This window comes from Equus caballus, chromosome X (assembly GCF_041296265.1).
Source record: "Equus caballus isolate H_3958 breed thoroughbred chromosome X, TB-T2T, whole genome shotgun sequence".
NCBI lineage: Eukaryota > Metazoa > Chordata > Mammalia > Perissodactyla > Equidae > Equus > Equus caballus.
In genome coordinates this window covers 119,216,957-119,230,638 of record NC_091715.1, presented here as the reverse complement: position 1 = coordinate 119,230,638, position 13,682 = coordinate 119,216,957, and the positions used below count along the sequence as shown (strand labels likewise).

The window sequence follows — 13,682 nt, the reverse complement described above, 5'->3', positions numbered from 1 at the left end:
CTCTTCAAGCTTCTAGGTTACTGCCAATAGCTTTATTTGATGGAAATGGAATGATGCTCAGTTTTCCTCATGATGTCTCATTGCCGATTTCCAAGTCTTTTATTTTGAGTGAACACATGCTCAGCAGCATTTTAAATGCTCACTGCCTACTTTCTTTAACAACCAGGGCAAAGATGGAGTTTCACCAGAGGTTGGGAGACTGGAAAACAGCTCTTGTGCATGAGTATGAGGAAAAGAGTGGAATTAATGCACCTTTAAATTGATAGTGGGAGGCAGTGTGTGGTAGTGGAAACAATTGTACTCCTGGCTCTTAGAACCTCTCTGACCTTGGGTTCCATCATGTTACCTCTCTGGGTACTGTTACTTTGTCTATGATATGAGACAAGCAGCTTGAAGTGGAAAGAGCTTGGGTTTTGGAGTTGGAGTTAGGTTTGAATAGTGGCTTTGCCATTAGCTGTGTGACTGGGCAAATTATTTAACCTGAGCGTCATTTTCTTCAACTTAAAAATAAGTATAATACACACCCTGTGGCAGTGTTTTGAGGATTAAAATCCATACGATAATGCAGGTAAAGTGCCCATATGCAGTGGGAGCTCAGTGAAGGTTGTTGTACCTCTGCTATCAGTAAATGAAAGCAGTTGGAGTAATTTGTCTCTGACATCTCCTCCTGCTATAATATTTGATAATTCTACTTTAAAATGTGGTCTCTTATAATTCCTTAAATTGCTTCAATTTTGAGAAAAGTCAGAATGTACAATGCATGCTCACATTCTGGGCTTTCTGGAGAATTTGCATTCCAAGTGTGGCCATTAAACAGAAATAAAGTATAATGCTGGCATTTGCAGTCAAGGCAATCATGAATCTCAGAGTGCACTATGTCATTATCAGGAATTTCTAAATCTGTTAATAGAGAAGCACATTACGGTGGGGTTTGCTGTTATACAGTTGAGCACATATAACCAATAGAGCTCTCAAGACAAGGAGAAACATGTTTCCTCCTTACTTATATATAATAAATATGCTCAGAAGTATGTACAACATTTTATCAAGAGGCTTAAAGATGTAATTTCTTTTGAAGGACACAAAAGACTGTATCGAAGGAGGGATCACCCATATGGTAGAAAATGTTCAGCCCATAAAGGTAATAATTTATGACTCAAAAGCACAATAAGAATGATACTTGTTATTATAGATCAGTGTTATTCCATAGACCATGTGCCCCATTGCTAGGTTGAGTTGTGACCAGCACTGTCAAAAAAAGAAACAGAATAGAAAATATCAGAGTGTATGGCACACTGTAAGGGTAATGTCTGGTGAAACTTTTGTTATATACATATACATGTACTGAGTTGTGATGGAAAATTTATTTCTTACTGAGGGCCATGGTCAAAAGATTTGAAAGCCATTGCTCTATATGACAGTAGCTAGTGCAGTATAATAAAATCTGTATCTTGAAAAAAGCATTTGATATATTTCAGTGCCACAAAAGAGCCACAGCTTAAATTCTGCTACAAAAAATAAAAATAAAAATCTGTTCAGCTTTTCATTTTCAAGTCATCATCTTTAAGTCATTACTTAATGAAGAAATATGCATAAATACTTCTCAAAACGAATGGCTTTTTAAGAGTCGTATCTGAGTATGCAGAGTAGTATGCAGAACTCCAGTGAGGATACCACAAATTTAGTTTTGAAAATTCACTTACAGAAACCAATAAAATCTCCAGCCTTAATGACTCTTCAGTATTGTCTCAACAAAGAATACCAGCCATGTTAAAAGTCATTCAATTATGAGATCATTCAGAAACCCTAGTCTCTTGAAGTGAACGTTTAAAAAAATAAGAAGGAAACTAGCAAAACAAATGAACTCCCAGATGATATCACAAAACGACACACATTATAAGCACAAAAGGAAGAGTGAGTGAAATAATTTGGAGAATCTGAGCAAGCAGATTGAGGGTGGCAACAAAATTTGACTTAGACAAATGAGGCTTGCCCCACAACATGTTATACTAAAAAGCTACTGAAGATGGTTACCAGTGAGTTCTACTGCAAAACTTCATTTTAAATGTTTTGTGCTCCAAGTGGATAATCTCAAAATGAAGTATGCGGTAAGAACATGGTAGGTAACCTTTGCAGTCCTGATATTCTAAATGAAAATCCCTATATAAATGGACTCCGGCCAGTATTTGGAGTAATGTTCGATTTTACCAAAGCTACAACTTCTTATTTCAGAAAAAAAATTTTTTTTCTGATTATAAAGATGTTACATTTGCTTACAATATTTTATGAGTATGAATTCACCACCATTTTTGTTTAGGTGCATTAACACTTTAAGTGGGTGAGGCCCAGGACATTCACATTTGATATTTTCAATAGCTTCACTGAGATTAAATTTGAATACCATAAAATTCACCAATGTAAGTGTATAATTAATGATTTTAGTAAATTTAGAGTGTGCAACTATCACCACAATCCAGTTCTGGAACATTTCCATTACTCTCAAAAATTTCCTCATGCCCATTTGTAGTTAATCCTGACAGGGCGGGGACTAGGGTAAGGCAAGTGAGGTCTGTGCCCCAAGCACAAAATTTAAGGGGGTACTAAAGTCTCATTGATCAAGATAAATAACATTTTAGTGCAATATATTAACAAATCAAAATTAATGCAAAAAACCCATGATGAACAAAATATCAGAATTTTAAATAGACTGGATCTGACTCCTGTACTTGCTCTACCCTGCCTCACTTGCCTCACCCTAATCCTGGTCCTGATTAGCCCCTCTCCACTCCCTTCAAGCCCCCAGAAACCACGAACGTACTTTCTCTCTCAATGTATTTGCCTATTCTGGACAAATGGAATTATACAATATGGGATATTCAATAAATGCAATTCAATAAATGGAATCATAATATGTGGCCTTTTGTGCCTGGCTTCTTTCATTTGACCTAATGTTTTAAAAGTTCATCCATGTTGTAGCATGTGTCAGTAGTCTGTTCTTTTTAATTGCAGAACAGTATTTCATTGTATGGACATGCCACATTTTGTTTATCTGTTCACTTGTTGGTGGACATTTGGGTTGTTTCTACTTTTTGACTATTATAAATAAAGCTCCTATGAACATTTGTGTATAAGTCTTTGTGTGGATATGTTTTTTTTTCCTCAGGTAAATAACTAAGAGTGGGATTGCTGTGTCATATTTTAAGTGGACGTCTGTTAGAAACTGCCAAACAATTTTCCAATTTGGCTGTAGCATTTTGCATTCACCCTACTAATGGAAGAGAGCTACAGTCGTTCCATGTCCTTGCCACCGCTTGTTGTTGTCTGTCTTTTTGATTATAGCCATTCTAGAGGATATGTAGAAGGATCTCATTGTGATTTTAATTTGTATTTCCCTAGTGACTAATGATGTTGAGCATCTTTTCATGTGATTATTAGTCACTTGCATACCTTCTTTGGGGAAATGTCTATTCAAATATTCTGTCCATTTTTGAAATTAGGTTGTTTGTCTTCTTTTTATTGAGTTGCAAGAGGTCTTTATATATTCTGGATACAAGCCCTTTATCAGACATATGATTTGCTAAGGTTTTCTCCCAGTCTGTAGCTTGTCTTTTCATTTTCTTAATGATGTCTTTTGAAATGCAAAAGTTTTAAATTTTGATGAAGTCCAGTTTATCAATTTTTCAGATGGATTGTGCTTTTTGTGTTCTGAAAATGCTTTGTCCAATCCAAGGTCACATAGACTTCCTCTTATGTTTTCTTTGAGAAATTTTATAATTTTAGTTATAAAACTTGGGAGAGATACTACAAGGAATAATTCTAGGCAGTGTGAGAACAAAATGAAAAAGTGAGGAAACTGAAAGGGGAAGGTAGGAGAGTTTTAAAGACGAGTTCTATCTTCTTTCAAATTGTTTCTAGATCTAATTTCTGGACAAATGAGAAAATGTTTTATCTCAATTAATGAGGAAACCATACCTGTTTGATCTGATCGAGATTTAGTATTAGCTTTATCTAAATAATATCAATATTAGCTGGCAATGTTGCCTTTATCCAGAGTTCAAATGTTTGCTGTAATGTGTACAAATACACAATACCATAGAAATGCATGAAAGACATTCAAACCAACACCCAAAACACACTCACTTCATGGACACAAGCAAATGAAATGGCTCGATGATAATTTGTCACTGGGTGGAATGTTAAATGAAAGAAATCCGGACTTGAGATGGGTGAGTACCAGATGTACATGAATGGATCACGGCCATAAAATGCAAAGAGGCATTGGGTATGACACAGAAACAAACCTTGGAGAAATATCACATCCTTGCTGCATAAAGGCACCCAAGGAAAACCAAAGACTGTTAAATATTCCAAATTCATTTGGAGGATCAGGAGGGCTTTGTGGGTCACGAGGTTCTTCATTGTTATCTTCCAAGTGCCATTCGTAAGGGCTGAATCTGCTGACTAGGAAAAGAACTACACTGACTCCAATGTAAGCGAAGACGATGCACATCCAGATTTCATAAGCCAAGGGATCCAGAAATGAGAATACGCCTGGTTTTGATTTCTGAGGCTTCTTTATCATGATGGAGATGCCCAGGCTCATAAACGGCTTTGAGAAATCTATGACTTCTTCACGGACCAGCGTTATAGTGAGTGGAGCAACAGCTATATCAGCCCTCTGGAAAAAAATTTTTTTTGTCTTTTAGAAACAGTATTTCCATTGGTCATTTGCCACTTAATATACCTCATTGGTGGAAATATAAAGTCTTAAATCACTACAAGCAATTGATTTGTCAACGCTTTGGTTAGAAAAGTAATAGCATTCAATGGGTTCTAAAATGTTTTAACTTGATGGTGAGTTAAGAAAAGAACACTGGCTGACCTTTTGTTCTCTGAGAAATATTGGCTTGGAGCAACTGACTCAATTTTTTTTCCTAAATTTTTTTTGCTACTTGGCAATTCAACTTGTACTCCCTTGTGACATATCACTGTTTAACTCTTGTTTTCTTATTTTAATTTTCATGCTTTTATGTCTTATCTCCCTCACTTGACTGGAAATTCTTGTGGGGTAAGCATAATAGTCTATACTTCCTACATGTGCCTCCCTCCTCACCATGAGGTGCAACAAAGGACTACAGTACTCAGTTTAATATTTGAGTGTTCACTATTACTCTTGAATTGTTTTTTGTCTATTAAAACATAGGTTCTTTGCAGGGAGTGACTCAATCTTTTATTTTTGGTATCTATCACTGCAGCAGATCCTAAACTAAGGAAATTGTAGATGCCTAGAAAATAAGTTGTTGATTATTGAATATGATATATGCAAACATGAAAGAATTCTGCATGGGCAATAACAAGAGTAAAGTAGTTACTAGAATACATATTAATTGATATAGTAAGCCATCACATTGAGCGATAAATATCAGTGTAGCACTCACACGTATTGGATCAACAAAATAAACGTGTCAGTAGTGCAACTGCAGAATTAGCTCGGGCAAAGGCAGGCGATGATTTTATATTAATCCCATGAAAATAGGCACTAGGAATTTCTGCACTTATTTCTTTTGTATTTCACAATTGTTCCTTTGTGACAGCAGTAGGTTTTAGTCTGGAGGCAGGCCTTAAAATGCATACCTAGAAAAATGCTTCTGACTAAGGAAAGGCTTTTGGATGGTATATCAGATATAAAGTGAAAACACAAATTTTGATGATAATTTATTTTCTCTGTTAAATAGAGTTATGTCTCAATATCCCTACCAGTGGGGAGGGGTAGGGGAAGAGATAGAGTATGTTCTTAAAGAAATGATGTTTTACTACTTTGAATTACATATGGTGACTCAAAATAGTTAAGAAACACTTTTAAATTAATTTAAGGGGAAATACAGATAACAAATAGCCAGCTAACATTTATTCAGCGTTTACTCTTTGTGAGGCTCTGTGCTAAGCACCATATATATATATATATATATATATATATATATATATATATATAATCTCATTTAATTCTCACACTAACCTGGAGGTTGGTACACAATCACTCCCAAGTTAAAGAAGGAGAAACTGAGGCACTGAGAGGCTGGGATTAGAACCCTGGTCTTCAGATTCCAGAACTCACCCTCCTAACTACCATAATGTTCTAACTCCACAGATACTTGCAGGTTTCTTCTATATACTACTTCTATGTACAATAATCAGCCTCAGCCAACACCTCTCAGGTTCGTTTAGTGCATATTTAAGCGCCTATTCTGTGCCAAGCACTACTTTTGGTGCTAGGGGTGAAGCAGGGAGCAAGACAGACAAAACTGACAAAAATCTTTACTCTCATGGAGGACATCCTATATCCTAGTGGAAGGTGCAGAAAGTATGCATTTAATGAAGCCAACAGCCTGCTGACTAAATCTACCTTGATGGCTCACTACTATCTCAAACTCACCATTTCTAAAATTAAATCCACCGTCTATCACTGTAAAGTTGATTCTCCTCTAAGTCTGTGAGTGAGGCTTATTTCAAACTTTCCCCAGTCCCTAATCCTTACCAGTCCTACTGTCTCTGCAGATGATCTTGCCTCATTCTTTATGGAGAAGATGGAAGCCATCTGATATGAGCTCTAGCACCTCAGTGTCCCCCTTCTCCTTCTCAACATATTGCTGTATCTTCATCCATCCCTTTTGCGATTCCCATATCATAGAAAATGAATGCTTTCCTTTTTTAAATGATTTTATTTTTATTTATTTATTTATTTATTATTATTAGTCTTTTTGCTGAGGAAGAGTGGCCCTGAGCTAATATCTGTGCCAATCTTCCTCTATTTTGTATGTGGGTCACTGCCACAGCATGGCCACTGACAAGTGGTGTAGGTCTGCACCTGGGATCTAAACCTGTAAACCAGGGCTGCTGAAGTGGAGTGCACCAAACTTAACCACTATGCAACTGGGCTGGCACCTGAACTCTTTCTTTTTAAGATTTAATCTACTTATTCCTTGTATCCAATATTCTTCTGTCTCGTCTCAAAACTCAGCTCCATTTATTCTCTTTTACTAATTTTTCCTTCTCAGTCCATTCCAGTGGTTCTCAACTTGTGATTCCCTTGACTAGCAGCATCAGAGTCACTTGGGAACTTGTTAGAAATGCCAAATCTCAGGCTCCACCACAGATGTATGGAATAAGAAACTCTGTGGGGGGGCCGGTGCCTCAGGTGGCCCTCCAGGTGATTCTAATGCTTGCTGTAATTTGAAAACCATTGATTGATAGTATTCACTTAAAATCATACTCAGGTAATTCTGTTTATTGACAAACAAAAATGAAACAAAAACCACTCCTCCCACCTTTTATTGATCCTGCTACCCTCTTAACCATATGACATCTCTCCCTGTCACCATCAGTCTTCTTGTAAAAATACAACTTTACTATCTGTTGATTTTAACACCACTTTGTCCTTATACACCTGTGATCTAACTTTCGTCCCCTCCAATTTACTGAAATTGCTTCCTGAACTATATACTTGGTTATCAAATTCAAAGAACTTCCCGCAGACATCCACTGCTCATGTGACACCAGTGGTCTTTTGCACTAGTATACCCTTTCTTTGGCTCTTGGATACTGAAGACTGGTTTCTCCTCCTACCTCTCTGAATGTTCCTTCTCTGGCTCTTCTTCCTAGTTCTGCTCTCTCAATCGAGGTGCACCTTTGCACTTCCAGAGTCTATTTACAGGGCCTGGCTTAGGAGATAATCAATGAAGCCTTGTGGAATAAGCAAGACTCCTTTAAGGGTTCTGTTCTTCACGTTTCCCCCCGGGTATTACTACCTATCGCTTCACCTCTCCCTTCATTGCAGCTAACTCCTGAATCGCCAGTTCCACATTTCTAACTAGAGGGGAGCCAAAGACAAATTTTATCTATTTTACCCTTTTGCCTGGGACCAAACCTGGTCATAGAAACAAAAGCTACTGAAGAGAATAGAATTGGCCAGAAAGCTAGTGGGTTTTTGTGGCAGAAAGAGTCTGAGCCAGCTAGAAAGTGCCTTGTCATGCCAAGAGAATTCACAGATAAGGCCACCTTCTATCCTTGCCAACATATTTCTGTCTCCTACTTAGAACATTCCAATACCCTACTAGTATCATTTCCCGTTTGATGTTATTTGAATTTAACTACTTAATTTAACTCGTTTTTGATCTTTTAAGTCTAAATAATTGATAGTTTGAAGAGAAATCGCCATTTCTTTGTTTTGGAAGGAAGAAATAAGAGGCATTTGTGAGAGAAAATCACTTTGGACTGAATTTAAGGGAATTGAGCTCTTTTTCAAGCAGGTAAAGAAAGGAGTTTGAGAATCTTGACACCCTTTAGGAGAAAAGAAGTAGCTCGGTAACTGAAACACCCACCAGATGATAAGCACAGCTAAATACTAATAAGAGGTGGCTAGATAGACAAAGAGAGACTTCTTGTCTGGTTCCCAGGAACACGGAGCAAAAGAAGAGATTCCCAAAGGAAGCCATTCTTAGTTTGAAGTACTTTTGAAGTCACACAAGACAACAGGAAGAACCTGCTCGCCTCAGGTACTTGCCTTTTTTCCTCAGCTTGGCTTTTCTACCTTTTTTGAATTGTTTCTTTCTAAGGAGCTTTTTCAAAGAAGATGGAGCTTGATTTTTGGAGGGTGCTCATTCAATGTAGAACAGCGTTAAAGCTGTGCTCAATTAAGACTCATTGATGTGGACCTGGCTCCAAAATGAGAATTCCCCGTGCTGAACTTTAAAAAAAAACTTATTATAGATGGAAAAAGACAAAGGACTAGCAAAAGCAGGTGGAAGAAGGCTCAATCAAGAGAAAGGCAGGGAGCTACTGATCAAGCCTCAAGGACAGCCAGCTGGGTAGGAGACTTAGCACCCTCCCCCGCCTCCCATCTCTTGTATGCTTGGTGAGACCAAAGCAGCAGAACTGTCATATCAGCTCGTAGCCAGCCTTGGAGAAGCCCTTGCTCTCTGCCATCACTATCCCCTCCTCCATATGAAAAGGATTTTGTGATGGTTGGTTATTTCAGAGCTCAAGACCTGCTTGGCATACTGTCTGTAGAGCAATCAACATGATTATTAAAGGAAATGGGGAGGAGCAGGTAACTAGTGTCAGAAAATACCCATTTAGCTCTCCTGCGACTGCCATAGCATGCAGATGAGGGGGAAGATCATTTTCAAGGCAAGTTAAAGATTTGGGAGGCCAACATTGAGGAAAAAGTGAAAAAGGCAACTCCCCAAATGGCATCCTTTTCCTGGTCTCTGCTGCTTATGATAGCCAGCTATGGCTGGGTTAGAGTGTTAAGAATTACTGATGGAGGGGCCGGCCTGGTGGAGCAGCGGTTGAGTTTGCGCGTTCCGCTTCTCAGCGGCCTGTGGTTTGCCGGTTCAGATCCAGGGTGCGGACATGGCGCCGCTTGGCAAAAGCCATGCTGTGGTAGGCATCCCATGTATAAAATAGAGGAAGATGGGCATGGATGTTATTTCAGGGCCAGTCTTCCTCAGCAAAAAAGAGGAGGATTGGCAGTAGTTAGCTCAGGGGTCATCTTCCTCAAAAAAAAAAAAAAAAAGAATTATTGATGGAGCTAGAGAGTAGGTGAAATTCTGACTCAGTAGTGAAGTGCCTCACTTGAGGTGTCCTGAACCAGTCCAGCAGTCTTTTGTCCTCAAGCCTCTGCCTGTGCTTCTAGAAACAGCAGTAGGTAGGCCATTTTCAGCAACTTAGGTAGGTAAGTCGGTGGTATGAGGGTGCTCCAGGTGACAGACAAAACCCAGTGAATGGAAAGAGCTCAGGGTAAGAGTTTGGTAGTGCTTTTGCTTGTATTTTAACTACTTACTGGATTTTAATCAAGCAGCTTAAGAGTGGCTCTGTGGGCTCAGTAAACACACCAAATTAGGTTTGATTTTTCCACTCAGCGGTGGTGAACCCAGAGCAGCTGCATTATTGGAGGGGATTTAGCTCGAAGGGATTTATAATTCCTTTCAGAGGTGAGTTCCCAAAGTTGTAGATTTCATAAAACTTAAAACCCAACAAATTCATACATATAGGGATGATGCAGTTAAGAGTCTGACAGGTTTAAGACAGAAACGACACTTAGTTTAAATGTCACTTAAAAAATTTTTTTGAGGGGCCAGCCCTGTTGCCGAGTGGTTAAATTCACGCGCTCCACTTTGGCGGCCCAGGGTTTCGCTGGTTCTGATCCTGGGCACGGACATGGCACCGCTCATCAGGCCATGCTGAGGTGGCGGCCCACATGCCACAACTAGAAGGACCTACAACTAAAATACACACCTATGTACTGGGGGAGTTTGGGGAGAAAAAAAAGAAGATTGGCAACAGTTGTTAGCTCAGGTGCCAATCTTTAAAAAAAAGTTTTTTTTGAGCGGAAAGGCTTATGTTATATCTTAAAGTATTTTTATCTGATTACCTGATACGAAACTTTTAACCCACCTGGAGACTATGCATGAGCAGGAGCTTGTCAGCCACAATTTTAAAGCACTTTCCGAAAGTAAGGAGGAGGACAGGAGAGAGGGGGTAGGCAATGTATTGGTGTGTGATGCATAAAATATTATATGTTATCCAAGAGAAGAGCCAGACATGACATGACCTCTTATTCCTTTATCAACCGTAAGGTTCTAGTAGCCTTCAGCAGACATTTCCTTTGGAAAGTTTAAATGTATTGGCGAAAAGAGTGGGACAGAATCAAGCTAGACAATAGGGTTGTAACTGCTGCATGTTGGGGGACAGGACTTAAACTGCTTTCTTGGCTGTACTCTATGGGATATTTACCATCTGCAATTGTTACGATCTGGAGAGAGGAATGAGATCTATTTAAATCTGTGCAACAACAAGCAGTGTCACAACGGGATCTCCTCATTTCTTTATTCAGAACAGATGTCGCAGTCTGGATCTATTGGTTAGGGCTCCTTGTCCTTGGGGAGCTGAGAGAGTTAATGACAAAGTGGAGACAAAGGAGTGTCCCTGCAGCTGGGGGAAGGCCTTGTGAGACTAAATTTGGTTGGAAATATTTCCCCATTCTCTTTGCTCAGAATGGCAGACTTCCATGCGTCATTAATGCTCCTTCCTGGAGTTCATATGCATCATTTGAAAGAGAGGGGCACTTTTATCAACCCATCAGCTCTTCTGCCAAAGCCCAGTGTAATCTCCTAAAGAATAGAAGAGAATATCTGGCATCTGTTACTGCACCCTTGCTTCTCTGCCTTTTAGTTGGAGGGACAGATTGACTTTCTGTCTTTCTTAATGGAAAATGAATCTATCTTAGGATAGTGACAACCTAAGAGATAATTTCCTCTAGGTAGAGAAATGTCAGTGCGACTATCATCTATAAAATTGCCATTTGTCCTGGAAGTGTGAAGGAGTCTGAGTATGCCCAGGAGATGTGACCTAAAATCAACCGTCCCCAACCCCATCTCCATCCCCAAGCTCTCTGCTCTCTTCTAAGCCGGTTGTACCGATCTGGGCAATAGTTTGTCTGGCCTTTGGCAACTCCCCCCCTCTCCTGTCTTTATCCAGTTCTAAGTGTTGGGAACATAAGGAACATGGCAGCTGCCAGATGGGAGGTGTCCTTTTGTCAATTAGCACCTCAATTTCCTTGTAGCTCTTTCCCTGACTCTCTTTTTCTGTTAGATCATATCTCCTCTCAAGGGGCAGAAACCTCCAGCTGTCTATATTGGGTTTTCAAATATTTCAAGTGATAACTAGAGATGTGTATTACTTATACTGGAGGCCACAGATAAGCAGGATGGATATCTTGGATGGAAAAGCTTATAATCCAACTAGATTATAAGCCTTTTGAAGGCAGGTGGGGATGCCATATCTGATACAACACCGATCTTCTCATAATCAGACAAGTTTAGTAAACTGAGCCAGTGTGACCCGAGGGACAGAGCACTGGACTAGAAGTCATGAAACCTGACTTATAGTCTAAACTCTGGCAAACTGCATGATTTTGTGAGCTTGTCACAATCCCTGCTACCATTCCTGTCATTTGTATCCTACAGCAGGCTTTGGTTTCCTGGATTAACCAATGGGCAATTCTTGTGTCCAGTCCGGACTGGTCCCCATATTTACCTGTAAAACGAAAAAGTAGGCTGAAGGATGTCCAAGAGCCCTGATAGCAACAAAATGTTTTAAAATGTCCTCTTAAAACGCATGCTATTTGGGAGTCGTAAAAACTTGTCAAGTCATTTGAGCTGGGGACAATTACCAAGTGGTGATCTTATAGATATCCAGCTCAAAATCAAAACTGCTAAAAGCAGGTGGACAGTTTCAAGTCCATAATGTTCTGAAGAGCTTACATAATGTGGCACATTGTGTCCTACTGATGTTTGTTTCAAAAATAGCCTCCTTAGCGATACACGGTGCCCCAAACATCAACCTTGATTTGATTTTCTTTAGAGGAAAAAACAACTCATTTAGGAATCATCTGAAAAGGGGCTGATTGGCTTCTTTCTTCTTTGACAAATTTAATTCATTTTGACTCTTTCTTGAGACTTTATGGCAGATACCGAAATCTCCTTTGCAAAGCTTTTTTCATCTCTGCCTTTCTTCATTTTTTTCCTATTCTGATCTGTTTCACATACTAAAAACATAAAAGAAAATACCCTAAAGATAAGCAGCACCTGTCTGTGTAGTTTTCATGTTAATTGCAAGACATAGTTTCATGTTCTCTGTCCTTTTGCTTATTAAGCATTTAGGGAAATCACTGGGGGTTTTCTGCCCTTGTTTTTCTTAAGCAACTTGCAAACCACAAGAGGCTAGGCCTGTCAGAAATGAATGCCTGTGTTTTTACTTTCCTCCATTTCTATCAATGATAGAGAAGTTGAAAACTTCCCAATAATGAAAGATTAAAACTTCTAAGTAAAGATGAAGACACATTTAGCTTATGAGATCATCTGCCCTAACAGAGAGCTGTCACTCCAAGTATAAGAATGTCCATTTTTCATAGCCACACGTTTTAGAGGAGGGTGGGATTTCGCAGTCCACTCAAATGGGTTGGTTTGCTCTCAGCTTCCTGGAATCAACTTGTGTTATAACCCCAGGAAGCATCAGAAACTTGTTCTGGGTCAGAGGAGGGAGGGAGGACACTTCTGTAAGAGCCTTCCCTGGGTATTGCTTTTGTCTTTAGTAGAAAGAACTGGAGGGAAGAGATGGGAAGTCTCCTCCTGGAGAATTTTTACCTATTCAGCAGTAGAGAGATGGCTTCTAAATTGCTAAACAAATAAGAGACTCTGTAGTTCTCAAGTTCCCTCGTTCACGCATACACAAATTGAAAAGAGGAAGAGAATGTGGAAATTGAGTGCTGTACAGAAGACATGCCAGAGAAGAAACCAAAACCCAGTGAGAAAGCGAGTCTTTGTCTGAACAGTGTTAGGAAACCTGCCTTGCTCCACATCACTGTGTCTAATATCCTGCTCAATGCCAGGAGGGCACTGAGCTATTTACAGTGTGACAGGTTTTCTTTTGAGACACTAGAGAGCTCTGGCTATTGCGTGACAACAGGCTGGCAGAGCTCATGTCAGTTACTCTGGCCGACTAGAAACTGATACCCTAAATTCCTTGCCATGCCTCTGTGATCAAGCACTCTTCTCCCCAATATGGTTAAGGCAACAAGGGCCTTTGCAATAAATTTAAACTATCTTTTCAGATGGGATGGG

General features: G+C 39.4%; 1 protein-coding gene across 9 annotated transcripts in view; it reads right to left on the bottom strand.

The window, feature by feature from the left end:
- The window catches only part of GRIA3 (glutamate ionotropic receptor AMPA type subunit 3), a 272,512-nt gene that overhangs the window by 62,691 nt on the left and 196,139 nt on the right, over positions 1-13,682 (bottom strand). For 8 of the 9 annotated variants that reach the window (XR_011434854.1, XR_011434853.1, XM_070257723.1 and 5 more), the window contains exon 11: positions 4,302-4,678. The exons of the other annotated variant lie outside the window; for it this stretch is intronic. Coding sequence is in view for 6 of the 8 variants with exons in the window: in XM_070257723.1 (XP_070113824.1) it covers positions 4,302-4,678 (377 nt within the window). In the remaining 2 variants the exon portion in view is untranslated. The remainder of the gene's footprint in view (positions 1-4,301; positions 4,679-13,682) is intronic. 9 annotated transcript variants of the gene reach the window in all.